Source organism: Ambystoma mexicanum, chromosome 13 (genome assembly GCF_040938575.1).
Source record: "Ambystoma mexicanum isolate Mex_15411 chromosome 13, UKY_AmexF1_1, whole genome shotgun sequence".
Classification (NCBI taxonomy): Eukaryota; Metazoa; Chordata; class Amphibia; order Caudata; family Ambystomatidae; genus Ambystoma; species Ambystoma mexicanum.
In genome coordinates this window covers 518,717,404-518,736,110 of record NC_090938.1, presented here as the reverse complement: position 1 = coordinate 518,736,110, position 18,707 = coordinate 518,717,404, and the positions used below count along the sequence as shown (strand labels likewise).

Sequence of the window (18,707 nt, the reverse complement as noted above, 5' to 3'; positions counted from 1 at the left end):
GGCCGTGGAGCTGCAGCAGGAAGGGGAAGCACATCTGAGAAGCCGCAGTCAGCCAAACCCTCCTCTCATCCGCCGAGCACCTCGGTAGAGACGAGAAACCTGCAGAACGCTGCTCCCATCTGAGGGGGCGTGCAGCTGGGAAGCTTGGTGCCACCAGCCTGCATCAAGCGACTACGCTTCTACTAGCTGACCTTATGCTCAAAGAATCTACTTAGGGGTGATTTGAACTGTAGAGGGGATAGACCTGATTAAAAGCAATTCACAGAAAATGTAGGGACCGTAAATACCTTGGGCTTTCACCAAGCTCTGACGGACCAATGCATACAGAGGGTGACTCACTTTATTTTTACTTTCATGCATATCGCATTCGACAACATAATGATGGAAACTGATTTGAGGAGGAATGGTTGCCTCTAAAATCTCATCCTCTCAAATGTGCTATACTGTCTGCATTTTCGTGAAATGATCAAAGCCGACCTCGTCCATGTAATGGCACTCAGAGCATTGTCTGGAAGAGTTTAGCTGTGTATGCAAAGCTAGTAAATTGCTGCAAGGCAAGTGCTTACCATAAGGCCCTCCTTGAAACATTTTGCACCGAAATACTTACTAAACGGCTCCATAAAAAGTATTGGAAGCCTGCAACCTGAGATGACCGCTAAGATGCAACCAATGGAGAAAGTGGTGCATTTTGGAACATTGATGGTTCAAATAAGTAACCAAAGCAGATGCAACACAATGCAAGAGACATGAGGAAAGGGGTATCGAACTGCACAAAGGATCGCTTTACTACACTCCGGGAGATGTCCAACCCCTAAACATCCTCCCCAGCAGAACTTTGGAACACTGAGTTCAAGTCTAAAATCCATGAATTACTTCTAAACTTTAAGGTTAGAGGCAGCAAATAACACATTGTGTTTGGCCCTTGATGTATGCCATTAAGCCACCCTGAGACTCCTTCCCACTCTACTTTAGTACTGTGTAGATCCCAATATATGCTATGCACTATGAGGGTAACGCTCTTTGAGAACGTATAAATCAGTGCAATGGTTGACTGCAGCCCTGCAGATATTATAATCCCCGTTTGGTACATTGGCTCAACCCCAACCGTAAACGAACTTTATTTCTTCAACAAGACGTTTGGAGGTTCATCCAAGTCTAATATTAAGTTTCAGTGATGGGACCCATATTGGACTCCATCTTTCAATCCTGTGCTCCTTTTCCGACTATTTGATCGCTACAACGACCTATAAAAAAACCTTTCAAGTGCGCTCATCAGTGAACAATTCTTCTTGCTCGCTCTCCCAATTCAGATTGGTAAACTGGGATAGAAATTGGGGTCATTAATGTATGCGAAAGCATTGAACTACTTGAAATAAATGCCTGTTTCTTATAATAGTTTAACGTTTCTGTGCTGATCTGTTTTTTGTGGATGTTTATAATTTTGTGGAGGTTTTTTTGTTATCCTATACAAATTAAAGAGGATGTCTTCTGGATTGTATTTCAGATAGATTTTGAAGTGAGAGGAGATGTTATCAATGGCCGAACCCATGGAGGTCCACGGAGAGCCCGGCTATCTTCAGAAAACCTGGTATGGCCTCCTTTTCTGACATTCATTCCAGGATTTACTGCTGGATGCAGTAAGACCCCACACAGTATGATGGACCCAAGCTGTCTGGCAGGTTGTGGTCTATTCTTCAGTTACTGAGCTTAAATGGGAATTCTGTTTTATCTGAATCTGCAGAGCTATGGAAAAAGCACGTAATAAAGGTGCTGCTTTATTATGCATTTACCACTAAACCTATGGAAAAAAATGTTTTCAATCGAATTGAAAGTCTGGGAGATGGGGTCTGATAGGTTGGTTATGCAGGAAGACGAGCCTTGGGCTAGCTAGAGCGTCAGTACACCACCCACTTATGCATTTATATTGAGTGATGTGGATAGTAAAGTGTGCCAGGTAAGTTCTTTGAGCTACTTCATGTTCCTTGATGTGCACCAAATACACTGATGGTGTAGTTGATTAATACACCTCAAGACCAGTAGATCATACTAGCTAGTTACTCTTAACACATGACCAGAGGTTTTAAGAAGCATTAGCCACTGAACTGATCTGTTGACAACTGAGGGCATACGTACACTGAATAGGAAAATGGGAAGTTTGTCAGGTTATGCTTTTCCCGTGCATTACCTTAATCTCCCGGTGCGTAACCACTGTACTTTAAAAAAAAAAATGTATATACATTTTTTATTTATAAAGCGCCCTAATACATGAGTTTTCTTTTCCTAGCTGCTTTACAAAATCCTTAAACTATAAAAGCCAGGTTTAAAAAAGGGCTCTGTTTTCGATCTTTGCAAGCAGTAGCATCTTAAATTCTAGATCTTTTCATGTTTCTTTGATCATATAAGGGAAATTGACTTACTACAAGGCGTTGTTCCTTGGCACTTCAGGACTGCTTTAATCAACAGTTAATTAAGCAATATCGATGGTAACCTCACTTTGGCATGGGAAGTTGGTTGAAAGATGGGTGCTGGAATGGACGATTGGGAGAGAGTAGCAGTGCAGGTGTGAGGATCATGCGTGTAAGATTAGCTTTGCCAAGGTGTCTTGAGGTGCCATAGAGAGCACAATGGGTGTAGTTAAATGGAAGGCAATCTGCATGGTTATGGAGCAGACCCTGTCGGTCTGCATCATGTTGGAACCTAGATGCCACCCGATTCATTTTTATGAGGGGCATTCAAGCAGTGGGAAATGCGGCAAAATTAAGCCTTCAACGTCTCCTGTGCTGTCGCATAAAAAGGGTCATCAATGTTGTGGGAATTGCCTTACGTTTCTTTTCCTGTATGGTTTGTGCATGTGAGTTAAACAGAACTCATCTCTTGAGTGATGGAACCGTGAAGTGCCAGTTTTGTTGTGCTGTGAATGGATGGTGGGCCAGGACATTGAAAAGCACACTATCTTAATGTCGGCCCTTTTCCCTTTTAATGATCTGGCTACCGCTTTTCAGAGCTGCTGTACTTAACGGTCATGTCCGGCTTTCCGGCTCTCCTCGCAAAAATCTTTTATCTTTTATTGGGAGATGGGTTGACGGGCATCAAGAAGTGTAAAACAAGGGCCTCGGTGTGCAGCAGGAAGTTCTGGAAATGTGAGGGCGCCATTTCTGCTCGTGTGAATGTGGCCTCTCCTGACCTGCCGCATCAGCGCGTGGCCTGTGAAGAGCCGAAGCACCCATTTGTTCAGCATGGCCGCGTCCTGTTGTGTTCGCTGGCCATTGCCATTCCTTCCTTAATTGGTCCGTGAATTCCATCCTGCTGAGCTCGTATGATTGACATGTAGGCTTGAGCCCGCTGGTCTGCTTGAGCGCACCTGTCCCTGGCTGCACAAAGTGTGCATTAATGTTGCGTCTCCCAGCTAAGAGCTGACCCTGTGAAAAAAATACAGCCGAGGGAGGGTGGGGGCGGGATGGTTGAGCTGTTCACTGCTAAAGAAGCAACGGCCTAATCCATTGAACTTCACTGTTGGTATGTTTAAAATCCACTTAAAAAGAATTCTAGTTAGTAAACATTTTCCTACACAATTATGCTTCTTCCGGGCCTGGATTACAGTATATTTGTAGGAGCGCAAATGCAATTGCCCAGTTGTGTTAGAGGATGCGTGATGTAATTTGCAAGGGTGCTAATGCAACTGTGCATGCCGGTCACTTTTTGTACCCGTGCCAGATGTATTTGCACATAACCAAAGACTTCTTCTCATGGGCGTTCAGCTGTTAGGCCAGTCCCTTAGGCAAGTCTGTAGGCCAGTCCCATTGCATCCAATGTACCTCAAAGAAACGAAAAGAAAGTGCAATTTCAGAGATGGTAACAGATCTCCCATAGTTCATTTTCTTGAACTCGAAATGTGCTTTTTATTGGACCATTGAATGAAATGATAGTTTATTTATATCGCGCCCATATAGAAGTGTTTCATTGAAGTGACATTGAACGCCTTATAGATTAGCAGCCTCCACACAAGACTCTTGCGTACGCTGTAGCGGTATTGGTTGCAATTACATGTGTGATGTCAGCGAGTTTGTGAGTTAATGTTAGTAGTCCCCATCTTAGATAAGAGGTTGTATGTGATTAAAGGGGTTCTTTTCTGATTTATTTGCTGTCACTCAGCGTAAATGGTTGCTTCAGTCCTTGATCCTTCTACTATACCGGCTGAAAGGATGCAGTATTCACTCAGAGGTTTATATTTTTTTCCATAGCATATAGCATATTTGAGTGCCATCCAGCAGAAGGCGTCGCAGCTCTACCCTGAAGGCTGCCAGCATGTTGCACGGTGGTTGCACCAATTTATTACTCTGGTGGTGGGAAATATCCAGTAGGATTCAGTAGAGAGAGAGAGACACTCAGTATATGCTTTTTTGGGGGGAATTTGCTTTGTTTCTTAAATTATTTTTCCGCTCATCCTTCCAAGGTTTGAATCTTTGCTGTGTAATCCATCAGCATTACATTTGTCATGTACTCTGAGGCAGGGATGTCCGACCTTAATTCAGTGGTAAATTAGCCAGCTCACTTGGCAGGAAATGTTGTATTGAACTGTTAAAATGGGGAAATAATTCAGCCTCAACGACAGTCTGGAAAAGACGGCGGGTAAATTGATGCCCACTGTTTAAATCGGGGAATCATTTTGTGTACAAGTTCTTTCTAATTTCTGGATATGTTGGCTTTTTGAAGAACTGCGTTGTGAGTTATTGCTACGATTTAAGCGTAACAGTCCTTTTTTGTTCTTTTTTCCAGCTCTGGAAGGACTTTGAGATTTGCTGTTCTGGATCTTTCACAGATATGACAACAGGTGAGATGATGACTGTAGTAAAGCAGGCTCGAAGTAGCAGAAAACGTGGGTTTGTTTTCGGATGAGATTGCATTAACGAAAATAAATCTGTCTCCAACATCTGCAGAAAGAAATTTTTAATGATCTCGTCTTCCTTTTTTTCTGTTTTGCGGTGATATCAACTTTGATGACTCCAATTATCGTGGAAACGAAACATATGCCAGTCGTTCTGTGCTTTTAAATTATAATGAGGACTCTGCTTTTGCTTGTACGACCAAATCACAGCTCTGGTTATTTAAACAAAAAACATTAGAAATTGAATTGGAGCATTCAACCAATTAAGAGCTCTAACCAATCCATTTTGTGTTTAGGCCGTATGTTAGGATTTTTTGGGCGCTTGTCATTTTCCTGTATCTTGAAAGTGAAAACAGTTGTTGCATAGCTTTAATCGCAACATATGCAAGCACATTACCTGCTTCAATTGTTAGTACAGGCTAAGGCCTCCTTTCCCTTTCATACCTTTTTAGTCCATTAAAGAAGATTGCCACGGTTTGGGCTGCGGCAGTATCGTGTAAGTTTATTGTGCAAATTATCTTTCCTAGTGCTTTCAGTGGGAGTCTCCTTTTCCAGACCGGAACCTGAATGTCCGACTATTTAGGTTTTCCTTCTCCTTATGTTTTGTTAGATTATATAGGGTTCTTAATTTTTCTTGTGGTTGATTGTTCTCAGAACCATGCTCGTTTGCATTCTCTTGTCTAGCTGGTCCGCGAGGATAGCTCGGCAGCAACGAGTTTGTCTTGGAAGCAAGTGAACGCAGAGCAACACAGGTTTGAATTCCAGTCCTGCGCTGGTGGTGTTAAGCATGTAATAAAAGATTAATTTAGCTATGCCCTACTGCCCTCTTCCTTTTTTTCCCCAGAGCTTTTCATTGCCTTCACTTTGTTTTTAGGAAAAACTCCAATGGAGACTCCTAATATTGGCCTAGTACTCCTTCTGTGTGGCTTATCTGTGCAGCATACAGACGTCAGTTTAATTTACAGTCTAGTAAGAGCTCTTAAGTTACAGAATTTGATTCTTGGCCGCATTGTGTATTGAAAATAAAGGCTTATTTGTATGCTACAGATACCATATTTCACTTTTGTTGTGATCATCTTCGTGACCAGTGGCTACTAAACTGTGCTGTGGTACGAGGAGATTTGCATTTATTTTGGACATGGTGTTTGTGTAAACACATACATAGTCACTGAAGTCAGGGAATTCCTTTGCGAGTGTGGCTTACAGTACAATGTGTACAATGACCAGTGAACCCGATGATGGGAGTTGGGGAGTGCATGTTTTGTGGACAATACATAGGGACATAGTGGCGAGAGGAGGCAGTCGTCTGCGAGGGGATGTCACTGTACCTACATGTAAATTAAGGGTGGTTTAATTTGAAAGGGAGGGATTTTCCCGGGATTGCATTGGGGGAGGGGGTCTCTTGAAGCAGAGAAGCTGGGGCTTAATGGCCCAGTTGAATGCATGAATGATGGTGGTGCATTTGATTTCAGGGAGTAGGACGTTTCAGTGACCGGGGCAAGGAAGGAGAAAGGGAAGAATTCAGAGGGTGCATATGATTGGCTTGGGTCGATAGATTGTAATGGTGCACGCCTCTGATTTAAATGTAAATAAATACCTAATGTGTGAACTTGAAAATAAATGGTGCATCTCTAATCATGACGCAGATCTTAAATTGCCTGTGCAGATAGGAAGAAACTTACAAAAATGTAAAAACAATATTCTACTTGCATGCTATAATTTCATCTGAATACAATTCGAAAACCTTTTTTAATACTGTTCTGAAATGTATCAGTCTTGTTAACACAACCACTTTGGACCCATCATCCATCTGTGTGATAAGTTTAACAGTTACTTCTCAGATAATATTGAGCTATTTTGTTAGGATTTTGAGGATTAACCTTGAAACGATTATCTTCATTCAGGAAGTAGATCGCTGGATCTGGGATTATTTTTCTCTTTCTACTTTAGAGATGTTTTTGAATACAGTTAACTTTTTAAAGTTGACTTCATAGGCTAATGATTTAATTCCAGCTAAAGTAATTAAAAAGTTATCAGCAAGAGTACTTAATATATCATTCCCGATTGCTGTTTCTTCCCATATTTTTCCTGATCCGATAAAAACCGGCATCACTCCTCTGTTAAAGAAAAATAATCTGAGGAACTGAAGAATTCTTGTCCAGTTACAAATCTACTTTTCTGGGGCAAATGTTAAAAAAATCAATTAAATGACTCTTCATAAAGCGAACATGCTTCTAACGCTGTAAATCTGGTTTTAGTTCAAATCGCATTACAAAAAAAAATATTCAGATACTAAAAGATTTGCTCACTCCTGATTTTTTTTAAATCTGTTCATGGAACTGCTGCAGGATATAGTACTTGGGCATGGCATCCCCATCCATCAGTCTGCAGATTACACAATTATATCTGCAAGTGTCTTCTGATAAAGATGTTTGTCTGGTCCAATCTTTACTAGACATTGAAGATTAAGTGGCTTCATTACATCTGAATTTTGAGAGCTCAAAGACAGAATGTACTTGCTTTTGAGCAGATAAAATTATGAAACCTTTTCACCCATGTTTACAACTTCTTACTCTAGGAAATAAACCACTCAAAACCAGTTTATCGGCTAAATCCTTACAATTCACCTTCAATTCAAAACTTTCTGCTCATGTTGAGAACATCCAAGTAATTTACTACCAGCTGTCCCTTCTATGTAAAATCAAGCAGTTTCTTCCCTCTGTTTTCGTCCTAGTTCAACCCCGGGTTTTATCACCTGTTGATGGAAATACTGCATTCCTGATTGAAGTAGAGGACTCTACTTCAAGGCCCCTAAAAATAGCTTTTCATACGGATGCTTAATTGATCATAGGTGCCAGAAAATGTGATCCTGTCACAGCTATGCATCGGCTTCCTCTGCCGTCATGTATCCCCTTTTAATGTGGTTGTTTAACTTTTTTAAAGCACTTCGATTAGGTTACCTTTCTTAAATTTCAGATAAACCTTGTATTTTAGGAAAAAATGAACTCTGGAAATACTCCGTATTCCTAAAATAAAGAAAATCCAAACGCAAAAGCATGCATTCTCCATAGCTGTTACGACTTTCTGGAATACTTTACTTATCTGCCTTCACACAGTAGACTATTTGCTACAATTTAGGAAATTACTGAAAAACTCAACTTTTCTCTGAATTGAATTTGTTTTTTAGATATCTGGTTAAGATAATTCATGACTCATTATTTTATCTGTCTTGATTTTTAACTATCAGTTTGTTACATTTTGTTTTACATCTTGATAATGTATTTTAATGTTGTAAAGTGCTCCGTATATCATTTTCATTTCTTTGGTAAGGTTGGCATTATTTAAAGGATCTAAATAAAAATGGAATTTGGGGGTGGGTGGTCCAATCTGTATGTTGAATACTAGTGGTATGAGGCCTCTGATTAAAGAAATACAGTAATATTTCAGTATACCCAATGCAGTTACCAGAAGTGCTGATTAGAAAATATATTGTATTTCTCCAGCATGGGGTCTGGCATGGATTCACATGCTCATGAATATTCCCCGTCGTCAGGCCGGGAATCCTCGGTATAGAAAAAAAATCAGTATCAGTTTGGTTTCTGATCTGTCTTTCTTAGTAGTAACCAATCACTGGTCTCTGGGTCATACTGCCCCCAGCCAATGACTGCCCTCTCCCTAAGCCCCGCCTCTGGCAGCCATCCTCATTTTTACCGCACATTCAAGTGTTGGGAGTCCTTGTGCTGTAGCTCTCGAGCTTTTGCTGCGTTTCACGCTTTTTTCAGAAGATTTTTCTCATTTTTCGGTTAAATAGAGCCTCAAGTTCCACTGTTTCTACATCCGATCAACGGGGATCCGTTTCAGAGTTTTCTATGCCCCTCAAGGGTGAAGATTTCATCGAGTTACGCTTTTGGAGGATTCCAGAAGTTCCGAGGCCTACCCCGGACATGGCCCAGGAGAAAGGAAGCTCGACGCCCGGGAAGCTGTTCAGGACCTGCCCTGGATGCCAGCTTCAGAATGTTTTCAAGGAGGACGAGCATTCGTTATGCCTCTACTGTCTCCATGAGGACAAGACGCACACGGCGAAGGACTGTGCTTTTTGTGGGAACATGTCGGAGCGGACCATGAAGGATCGCCACCTCCGTCTTGCCAACTGGCTGGAAGGGAAGAGCCCGTCAGGCGAGAAGAAGAAAAAAGTCTGAGCGGTCTTCTAAGTCCTGTGAGGGCGCCCCGGCGACGGGGGCCCAACAAAAGGCTAAGCACCGCAAGTCCGCGGGCACCGGGAGCGCCGAACGGTCGGGCTCCTTGGCTGCCAGGCAGGGCGCATCCTCCCCGGCACCATCAACCACAAGCTAATGCTCTGGCTCGGGTAAGAGGAAGTCCGAGAACCCGGAGAAGCTTCTGGAGAGGCCCCGGTCGATCTCGAAGATTCCGGCAAAGGGGGAGCGAGGCTCGGACCCTCCCCCCAAGGTGAAGGCCCCAGGCGTACATAGGGTGACAATGGCCTTAATTCACCCTGCTAAGACCTCGATTGAGGATGTCGCCGTGGCCCTGGCTCAGCCTGTGGAGGCTACGCCAGTGGAGGCGACCTCAGGACCTAGAGTCTCCCTGCCACCGCGGAGGGAGTCGTCTTTCAGGCCCATTGAGAAGACCCCCACAAAGTCCTCTTTGGAGAAGGTGGGGAAGGGGCTGGTGGCCATCGTGGTTACAGACACAACCTCTGAATAAGAGCTCATCGAAGTCATAGAAGAGGCCCAGCCCATCGGGAGAGATCCCGATGAGGGCGACGACGAGAGCGACGGTGTCGCCGACAGGGCTCCTCAAGAGCCCTCGCGCCCGTCGTTTCGGGCGCCGCAGGACACTTCAGCGGCCATTTTGTCAGCGATTCAGTCCTTATGCTCGGAGATAAGGACAAGGTTGCCCCTCCCCCCGACGGAGGTACCTGAGCCAGACCCGACAGGGGAACCGGAGCCAGGACCTTCGGAAAGTCCACTGCAAAAGAGGACGACGCAGCATCCTACGCCACCTCTCCCACCTCTGCGGCCTGCTCTGCCTTCCTCCCGGTCTACTACCCACAGGGATGATACAGGCACGGACACGGCTATGACAGGTACAGATGACGGAGGCGACGACGGGACGTGTCCCCCGTCACCCCCTGCTCGGGCGTCCCCGCCCGACGAGATTGGATCCTTTCATGCCATGATTTCCAGGGCATCCGAGCTCTTCCAGCTCTGCCCAGAAGAGAAGAAGGAAGGGTTCCTTTACCAACGGCGCGAGGCTAAAAGGAAGACTGTCCTCGCCCTACCGCTTCTTGATGACATCTGGGATGAGGGGCTCGCCCTCCTCAAGAACCCTGCCACGGCGCCGGCAAAGAGGGACCGGTACGAGAAGTAGTACCGGGTCCCTGACGCTGCCCCCTTGTGCCTTCGGGTGCAACCTACCCCGGATTCGGTCGTCTCGGCAGCAGCGAAGAAGAAAGCTGGGGGGGCATCGGCCTCGACATCACCTTCCCCGCCGGACGGTGAGGGCAGGAAGCTGGACACGATGGGACGACAGATCATCTCGTCCGCAGCGATGTAAGAGGATTCAATTCAGCACTACAGCTAAGTTAACGCCTAGTCTAGAATACTGAATGAAAACCCTTATTGATATATCTTTATGTCCCGTTCATGCGTTCTGGATGACTACCCCTATATAACACCCCTCTCTTGGAATCCCCCTGACCCCACTGAGCCAAGAAGTAGTTCTGTTTTGCAAGTTTAAAAGGTTTATTTGATAATTTAAAATATATATATATCACACTTTATAATAAATTAATAATTGAATAGCACACTTAATCTGATATGATAAAGATCAACAAAGGAGAATCTGGCACTAGCACACTTCTTATAATCACTAATGAGTTGACATGAAATGGATAAGGTAGCACACTGGTAAATAGGAACAAAAGTATAATGTGGTAGAGGATGCTTTATGTAAGCTCAGGTGGATGCAATATTCAATGAATGCAGTACAGAAAATACTCAATGTGATTTCAACCAAACAATGTAATCACTTTTCTCTGGCAATCCCCTCCCCCCCTTGATGCAAGGCAAGGAAATGGAAGGAAAACACACAGTTCTCAGAAATGCAATCAAATGTGATTCAGTTCACCCCAGCAAGCTTAGACTACAGAAGTTTGAAAACGCAGGCCCAAATTGCTTTGATATGTGCTGGCAATGAATTAAAAAATATGCTAAAATGCTTTTGATTCCCTCTAGAGGTTCAGGGTGAGTGGTATCTAGTTAATATTAGTCCAGGCTCACACTAGCAATGATGCAGGGATAGTTAGCAGGTTAAACGAATTTCTGGCAAATGGAAGGCAAGCAGCAGCAGTTTTTAAACATGAAGAAATTTGCAAATCGCAGCAAAATTCGCGGATGCGCCGAGCGCTATTACAGAGGAACCACAAGGACCATCTCTATCGTTTTGGGGTCCTAGGAAAGCCTAGGATCTCATCTTCCAAATGAAAGTTACTGCAAGTCTCTAGCACAAACGGTTGCGGAGATATGAGCGATTAAATAAAGGTCGTTTTTCAGATTTGAAATTTTAAAGTTCAAAAAGACACGTGCAGCTTGCAACTAGGAAATGACAAGTGACAGCTTTACAAATGACAGGTGACAGTTAGGAGACAGTTCTACTTAGATTAAAATAGGATTGAATTATATTATTTTAACTAGGAGATTGGTTCTGCACAGTTTTCTAGGTACTCACACTATATTCTTGAGTTAAATGGGCCTCGTCACGGATCTGGTCAGGGTTTTAAACTGGACTCTGGTCTGGTCTGGTCTGGCCTCTGCACTTCACAGTGATCTGGGTCAGCTCTCTCTGCTGGTCTGGGTCTCTCTGGGTACAGCACTGCTTTCTCTCTGGTCTGGTCTCTTAGTTCTGGATAGATTGAAGTCTCTAGTTTGGCTTTCTGGAGGTTTGATGGAGGTAAGTATGGATTTTTCCGGCAGAGCGTCCCGCTGCAGATGGAATTCAAGGTCCCTATCTGTCCTGTCTGTCTGCTTTTATGTGTTTAGAATGTGGGTGTGTTCTAGCATCACTGACCCTACCTCTCTCTCAGCTTCTAATTGGTCAAACTTCCATTTATCATTTGATTGGGGAATGAACTGTGAGTCAGAGGGATGTCATTTTATGGCTTGCAGATAGGACACTCCTCTGTCAGATTGCACACATTCTATATTTGATAATAAAAGACATATTTCAGAGTTACACAGTTGTTTGAAATTACATATACATGGTGTGGCTGAATTTAGCCATGTCTCTGTCCAAATCTGCTGTTTCTAAGAGCTTGCATTCAGAAATGGCAGATAATTGACTTTTTAACTGATTTTTCACTTTCTGACATTGACCCAACTTTACATACATGTGTGCAGGGAGTAGGGACATTAACTGATGAAGTTTCAGATTTTTAACATGCATACATTTAGAGTAATATCCACTTTTCCGCTAAAACCCCCCTGAACATGCCACCGGGTCGAAAAACCTCTTAAAATGTGGGCAGAAAAATCACAAGAATTATGGTATCATTTATAACATTTTCACATGTCCGCTCTATGAGTTATTCATCTTTTTAAAGTTATGTTCTGGCTCCAAAGGGGTGTGGTTTACCCTCAGCACAAGGTTGCATTTCTGGTTTTTCCAGTTCTGCCAAGCCAGCTTGCTCTCACAGGCAGTGCTCCTCCCCTTTCCTCAGGAGGAAGCCACTTTTTACGACCATTTACGACTCCTGCCAATAAAACCTTTGCCTGAGCCAGGACAGGGCTTTGTTCACTTTCCTGCAGAGCACAGGTAATTCAATTATCAGATAGATGGCATATCCTTAGTGTGAGCAGCAAAAGGGCAGCTAGGCCTGGGAACACAGCTGTGACTCAAGTTTCACTCCTGATGGGGGTAGTTGCCAGGCAGAATTCAGTTCCTTAAGCCAGGTTTCAGATAAAATGTCACTTTTTGTTCCCCAGTTTCTGCCTTCAAATAAAACTAAACATTTTCACATATGCAGCTAGAAGGCTGATTCTAAGTGCAAAACTATGGCATTTCAACAGTTACAAAGGCATGTGACACCAAACATAGGTCACTCATTTGATCTAAACATTTTCGATTTTAGTGTCTTTAAATCCAGTGCAACTTAAACTGCTGACTCCATAGCTCAGCCAGTTTTGTTATAAGCTTTGTTCTGGGCTCTTCATTTCCCAGATTTTGTAGGCACACAACACTCCATTCTACCAAATGTCTGCTGGTGTTCAGTGAATATTTTGCACATATTGCAATGTTTGAAATAGGCACTTTGGCTTGCCTTCAGAGAAACACAGGGTGGTTTTAAACTGCCGGCTTTTGGATAGTGGTGAGTACTGGTACTGCACCCATTTTTGGGATTTAAGAAAATGAATTCCCAACAATTCTAGGTTGCATTTGGCAATCAGCATTGCCATTCCCAATGGTTTCAGACTACTGTGCGGGTAGTCCAATGGTGATTTTAAAGCGCTTTGAAGCTAACCGGCGCTACTGTTTTTCCTTTGGCAACCCATTTCCCTCATGGCAACCCGGCCTTTCATTCTCGCACTGGTGGGTGGCAAGTGAGGCAACCATTTTGGTGGGCGCACAAACTGCGCAGCTTTCCTGGATTTCGGCGCACATGTGGGTTTTCCGCCATCTTGAATTTTCTAAGCCCACAGCACCAAATGTTGCAGCATGATAGCTTAAACGTGGGTCAGGACACCCAACAGCGACGACTATCAAGGCGCCCAACGCCCTGGCTATCGTAGCCCGCTACGACAGGGAGTTATGGTTCAAAATCGCCCCTCTGTTGGACTTCCTTCCATGGCCAAAAGGGCTGAGGCCCTTGAAATACTACAGGAAGGTGAGATTGCTTCGGACCACGCCATCACGGTGGCAAAGGACATCGCCGACACCGGTTTCCGTCAGTTGGGCAATGGCGTTTGCTTGAGACGAGGGTGGCTCAAGGCCACGGATTTCCGCCAGGATGTACAAACCAAGGTTTTGGACATGCCCTTCGACGGAAACAACCTGTTTGGGAAGGCGGTTGATGACTCCCTTCAGGCCATCAAGACAGACACAGAGACTGCCCGGGCACTGGGAGTGCTCCACCAACGACGGCCGTCCTTTCGGAGCTCCGGAGGCAGACAAGGTGCCTCCAAGGGATCCGGCAGTGGCTCCTCCACGTACCGCCAAGCGGCAAGATCTTCGTCCCAGGAAGCCTACAGGGGACGCTGCAAGTCAGGTGATGCCCGTCGTCGTCGACAGGGAGGTCAAGGAGGCAAGGCGGCCTCCAAGCAAGATTGAACCGACTGTGGGGTCGGGCCCCCGCCGAAGCACCCCGGTGGGAGGCCGGCTGGCGAGGTTCGTCAGCGTGTGGGAGTCCATCTCCACCGACCGTTGGGTGCTGGACGCCCTGGCCCAAGGGCACGCCCTCGAGTTCCACCCGTGGCCAGGAAGGCAAACCACATCCCTCAACTGCTGTTGGAAGTAAGGGCGATGCTCAGGAAAGGTGCCATCAAGCTCATTCCAAAGAGGCTTTGGGGCTCCGGAGTTTACTCAAGATACTTCCTCGTAAAGAAGACAGGAGGATTGCGTCCCATCCTGGACCTGCGACGACTAAACAAATACATCAAGGCACAGAAGTTCCGGATGGTCACTCTCCAGCACGTGCTGGGACAGCTGGAGTAGGGCGATTTCCTGTCGTCGCTGGACTTGGAGGATGCATACTTCCACATCCCTATTCAAAGAGACACCAAAAGTTCCTCAGGTTCGTGGTCAAAGGGCGGCACTACCAGTTCAAGGCCCTCCCGTTTGGATTAAAATCGGCGCCCAGGGTGTTCACCAAGTGCCTAGCACCGGTGGCGGCGCGGCTGCGCCTGCAGGGGATCCACATCTACCCCTACCTGGACGACTGGCTCATACGGGCAAGGACAAGGGAGCTCACTGTGGAACACACTGCGAAGACCGTCCAGCTGCTCACGGACCTGGGGTTCTCCATCAACTTTCCAAAATCCCACCTGGTCCAGTCGCAAGTCGCCCTGTTTCTGGGAGCACAGCTCGACACAATGGCGCGGCGGGCCTCACCGTCGGAGGAAAGGATAAGGACCATCCTGGGAAAGGTGCAACGTCTGCTGGGCACGGAGGTGGCCAGAGTGAGGTTTATCAAGTCCCACCTCGCAATGATGTACTCCTGCATTTATCTGGTGCGCCACTGCAGACTTCGGATGCGGCCCTTGCAAGAATTCCTTGACGCCCACTGGATCCAGACGGGCAGCTTCGAGGACAGGAACCCGCTCGACGAAGCGTTCCGTCAGGCGATACGATGGTGGGGTGTCCGCTCTCATCTGACGGCGGGAACAGGTTTCCTAGCCCCGGCCCACCAGGTGACTGTGACGACGGATGCCTCCCTGGAAGGTTGGGGAGCGCACACCGTGGGTCTCCACGCGAGAGGCCTTTGGCTCCCGGAGGAGAAGACTCTCCACATCAACATCTTGGAGCTCCGTGCAGTGTTCTGGGCCCTCTGGTCCTTCCTTCCGTCCCTCAAGGGCAAGGTGGTGAGGATCTTCACCGACAACACCACCACGATGTTTTACATTCGGAAGCAGGGCGGAACCAGATCCCCTGCCCTATCCAAGGAAGCCCAGGATCTGTGGCATTGGGCCGTCGCCCAAGGGATGTTTCTGGTACCCTTTCATCTGGCAGGGATAAAAAACACCATCGCCGATTCACTCAGCTGGGAGCTGCGCTCGTGCCACGAGTGGGAACTGCGCCAGGATCAAGTGGACCGACTCTTCCGACGATGGGGCGAGCCTCAGATCGATCTCTTCGCGATGGCGGCAAACTCCCAAGTGCCGGAGGTTCGCCAGCAGGTTTCCCCAACCGAGGAGCATGGGCGATGCTTTCTCGTTCCCTTGGGACGGCCTGTTCCTTTATGCGTTCCCGCCGTTGCTACTCCGGCTCGTCAACCAGCTCAAGAGGTCCTGGTGCAGGAGGATCCTCGTCGCACCGGCGTGGCTGAGGCAGATCTAGTTCCCGGACCTTCTGAACTTGTCAGCATCCACACCAGTCAAGCTGCCGACGGACGCGGATCTTCTCTCCAGAGAAGGAGGCGCCATTCTTCATCACGAACCCGAGACGCTGAACTTGCAGGCCTGGCTCCTGCAGCACTAGAGTTTGGAGGATACGACATCCCGGCCGACTGCAGAGAGGTTCTTGCGAAGGCCAGGGCATCCTCAACTCTCAAGTGCTACGGACATAAATGGAAGAGAAGGACTGTTCCGATCATTCCCGCCGGTGAAGGCCCCGGCGTGGGAACTCAACGTGGTGCTGACCAGGCTCATGGGGGCCCCATTCGAGCCTATGCATTCAGTGCCGTTGAAGTTTGTCGTGGAAAACAGCATTCCTCGTGGCCATCACCTCTGCACGACGAGTGGGAGAGATCCAGGCCCTGTCTTGCAAGCCTCCATACTTGACTTTTCACGACACGAGGGTGGTGCTAAGGACGCACCCCTCCTTCATGCCCAAGGTGCCGTCGGACTTCCACCTCAACGAGCCCTTGGTGTTGCCAGTTTTCTTCCCGTCTCCTTCGTCGCCGGCTGAGAGGACTCTGCACTCGCTGGATGTAGCTAGAGCGCTGAAGTTCTACGTGGACCGCACAAAGAGTTTTCGGAAGACATCACAGTTGTTTGTGAACTTTGGACCTGTGAATCAAGGGAAGGCTCTCTCGAAAACTTCCATTTCCAGATGGCTCTCCGGCTGCATCATGCACTGTCACCGGTTGGCAAACGACCGTTGCCAGGCCGTCCGAGGGCCCATTCGACCAGAGCGATCGCTGCTACTACGGCGTTCCTGTCTGGTGTGCCCCTGCTCGACATCTGCAGGGCTGCTACGTGGAGGTCGACGCAAACCTTCACGAGATTCTACTGCGTCGACCGGGATTCCAGGGGGGAGTCCAGAGTCGGCCAGGCAGTGCTGCGCAACCTGTTCGCCTAAGGTGAGCCTGATGAGGAGGTAAGAGTTGCTTAATGTTGAGTTGTTGTATTGCTTGATATTGAGCCTTTTGCCACCTCCCGTGATTGTGCATGTTTATACTGCTATGTATTCTTATATTCATGAGCATGGGAATCCATGCCAGACCCCATGCTGGAGACGGAACACTTTACTTACCTGTAACTGTTGTTCTCCAGCATGGGTCTGGCATGGATTCACATGCGAACCCTCCCTCCTACCCCTCTTCACTTGGTCATACTGCCACTTTACGTGCTACCAAATCTGAGGATGGCTGCCAGGGGCGGGGCTTAGGGAGAGGGCAGTCGTTGGCTGGGGGCAGTATGACCCAGAGACCAGTGATTGGTTACTACTAAGAAAGACAGATCAGAAACTGATACTGATTTTCTTTCTATACCGAGGATTCCCGGCCTGACGACGGGGAATATTCATGAGCATGTGAATCCATGCCAGACCCATGCTGGAGAACAACAGTTACAGGTAAGTAACTTGTTCCTTGTCCTTCCTTACCCTATGCGATATTACATCATAGGTGGTATGTTTTGTTAAGGCGGTCTCAAAATCCCAAATTAACCCAGAGGAATTGGAGTCAGTCCAAACCAGAGTCCATAACAGCTTTGTCATCGAAACAAAGCCAGAACAGCATACAAGCATTCAAATATCGTTGTGCACAACATGTTAACAAACAATGGCTTAAATACTATAAATGTATCATCAGTAATATCATAGCAGAGTCTCAGTTTAGAAAACCTCCGGAGATAGGTTAGCAGGCTTGGCTACATATAGTTTCTATATGGGTTAAACACTTCATTGGGTTACACGTATCTGATGCCTCCACCTGGATCCACCCCTATATTGATGAGGGTAAAAATACATAATCTCTGGGACAAGTCGTTGGTTGGGATACTATTTATTTTATTTATTTATTACATTTGTTACTGACCCAGACCCGAGGGTATCACAGCGAAAATACAGGTGAGTTGTCACAATTAATAGTGTTGAACTACAGTCATATCAAACATTTTTAAGCTAAGGTTACAACAAGCAAATAGTCAAATTATTTATACAAAGTTACATTTAGACAGGGAGCCACTCTAAATTTGTTTCAGCACTACTTGCAGTTCTTAGGGTGACCCCTAGGTGTAAAGCTGTGGGACTCAAGCGATTAATATTTATTAAATAACCACGTTTTCAGTGCTTTTTTGAATCTTGGTAAGGAGTCCTCGTTTTCCAAGCTAAGGGGTAGTGCATTCCAGTGCAATGGGGCTAGGACTTTGAAGCTACTTCCTCCTGCTCTGCTGTATTTGTATTGGGGAACTTCTAGGAGGGCCAGTTTGTTAGATCTCGGTGACCTACAGGAGATTTTTTTCTTAATGGAGTTGTTGAGATAGCTAGGCGCTTTGATGGTGATACATTTGTATACGATACTAAGGGCTTTGAATATGATTCTTGCTTCAATTGGCAGCCAGTGGTTCTCTTCTAATGCTGGATATGTGTTCAGATTTCTTTATTCCTAGTGCTGCTCTAAGGGCTTTGTTCTGTAACTGAATTTTGTTTATATTGGTTTTGGAAGTTCCTAGAAAGAGGATGTTGCAATAATCCAATTTCGTTAAAATCAGAGCTCTGGCCAATGTGATACAATTTGAGGGGGTAAGAAATTGGCGGCTGAGCGCGATAAGTTTTGCTGTATAGGCTGTGGACGAGGAGAGGGCTGCTATTTGTTTGTGCATAGAAAGGTTGGCATCTATGTAGACACCAAGCATTTTAACTTGTT

General features: G+C 46.1%; 1 protein-coding gene across 3 annotated transcripts in view; it reads left to right on the top strand.

The window, feature by feature from the left end:
• The window catches only part of BRCA1 (BRCA1 DNA repair associated), a 560,494-nt gene that overhangs the window by 483,069 nt on the left and 58,718 nt on the right, over positions 1-18,707 (top strand). For all 3 annotated transcript variants that reach the window (XM_069634200.1, XM_069634199.1, XM_069634201.1), the window contains exons 19-20: positions 1,505-1,588; positions 4,777-4,831. In XM_069634200.1, coding sequence (XP_069490301.1) covers positions 1,505-1,588; positions 4,777-4,831 — 139 coding nt within the window. The remainder of the gene's footprint in view (positions 1-1,504; positions 1,589-4,776; positions 4,832-18,707) is intronic.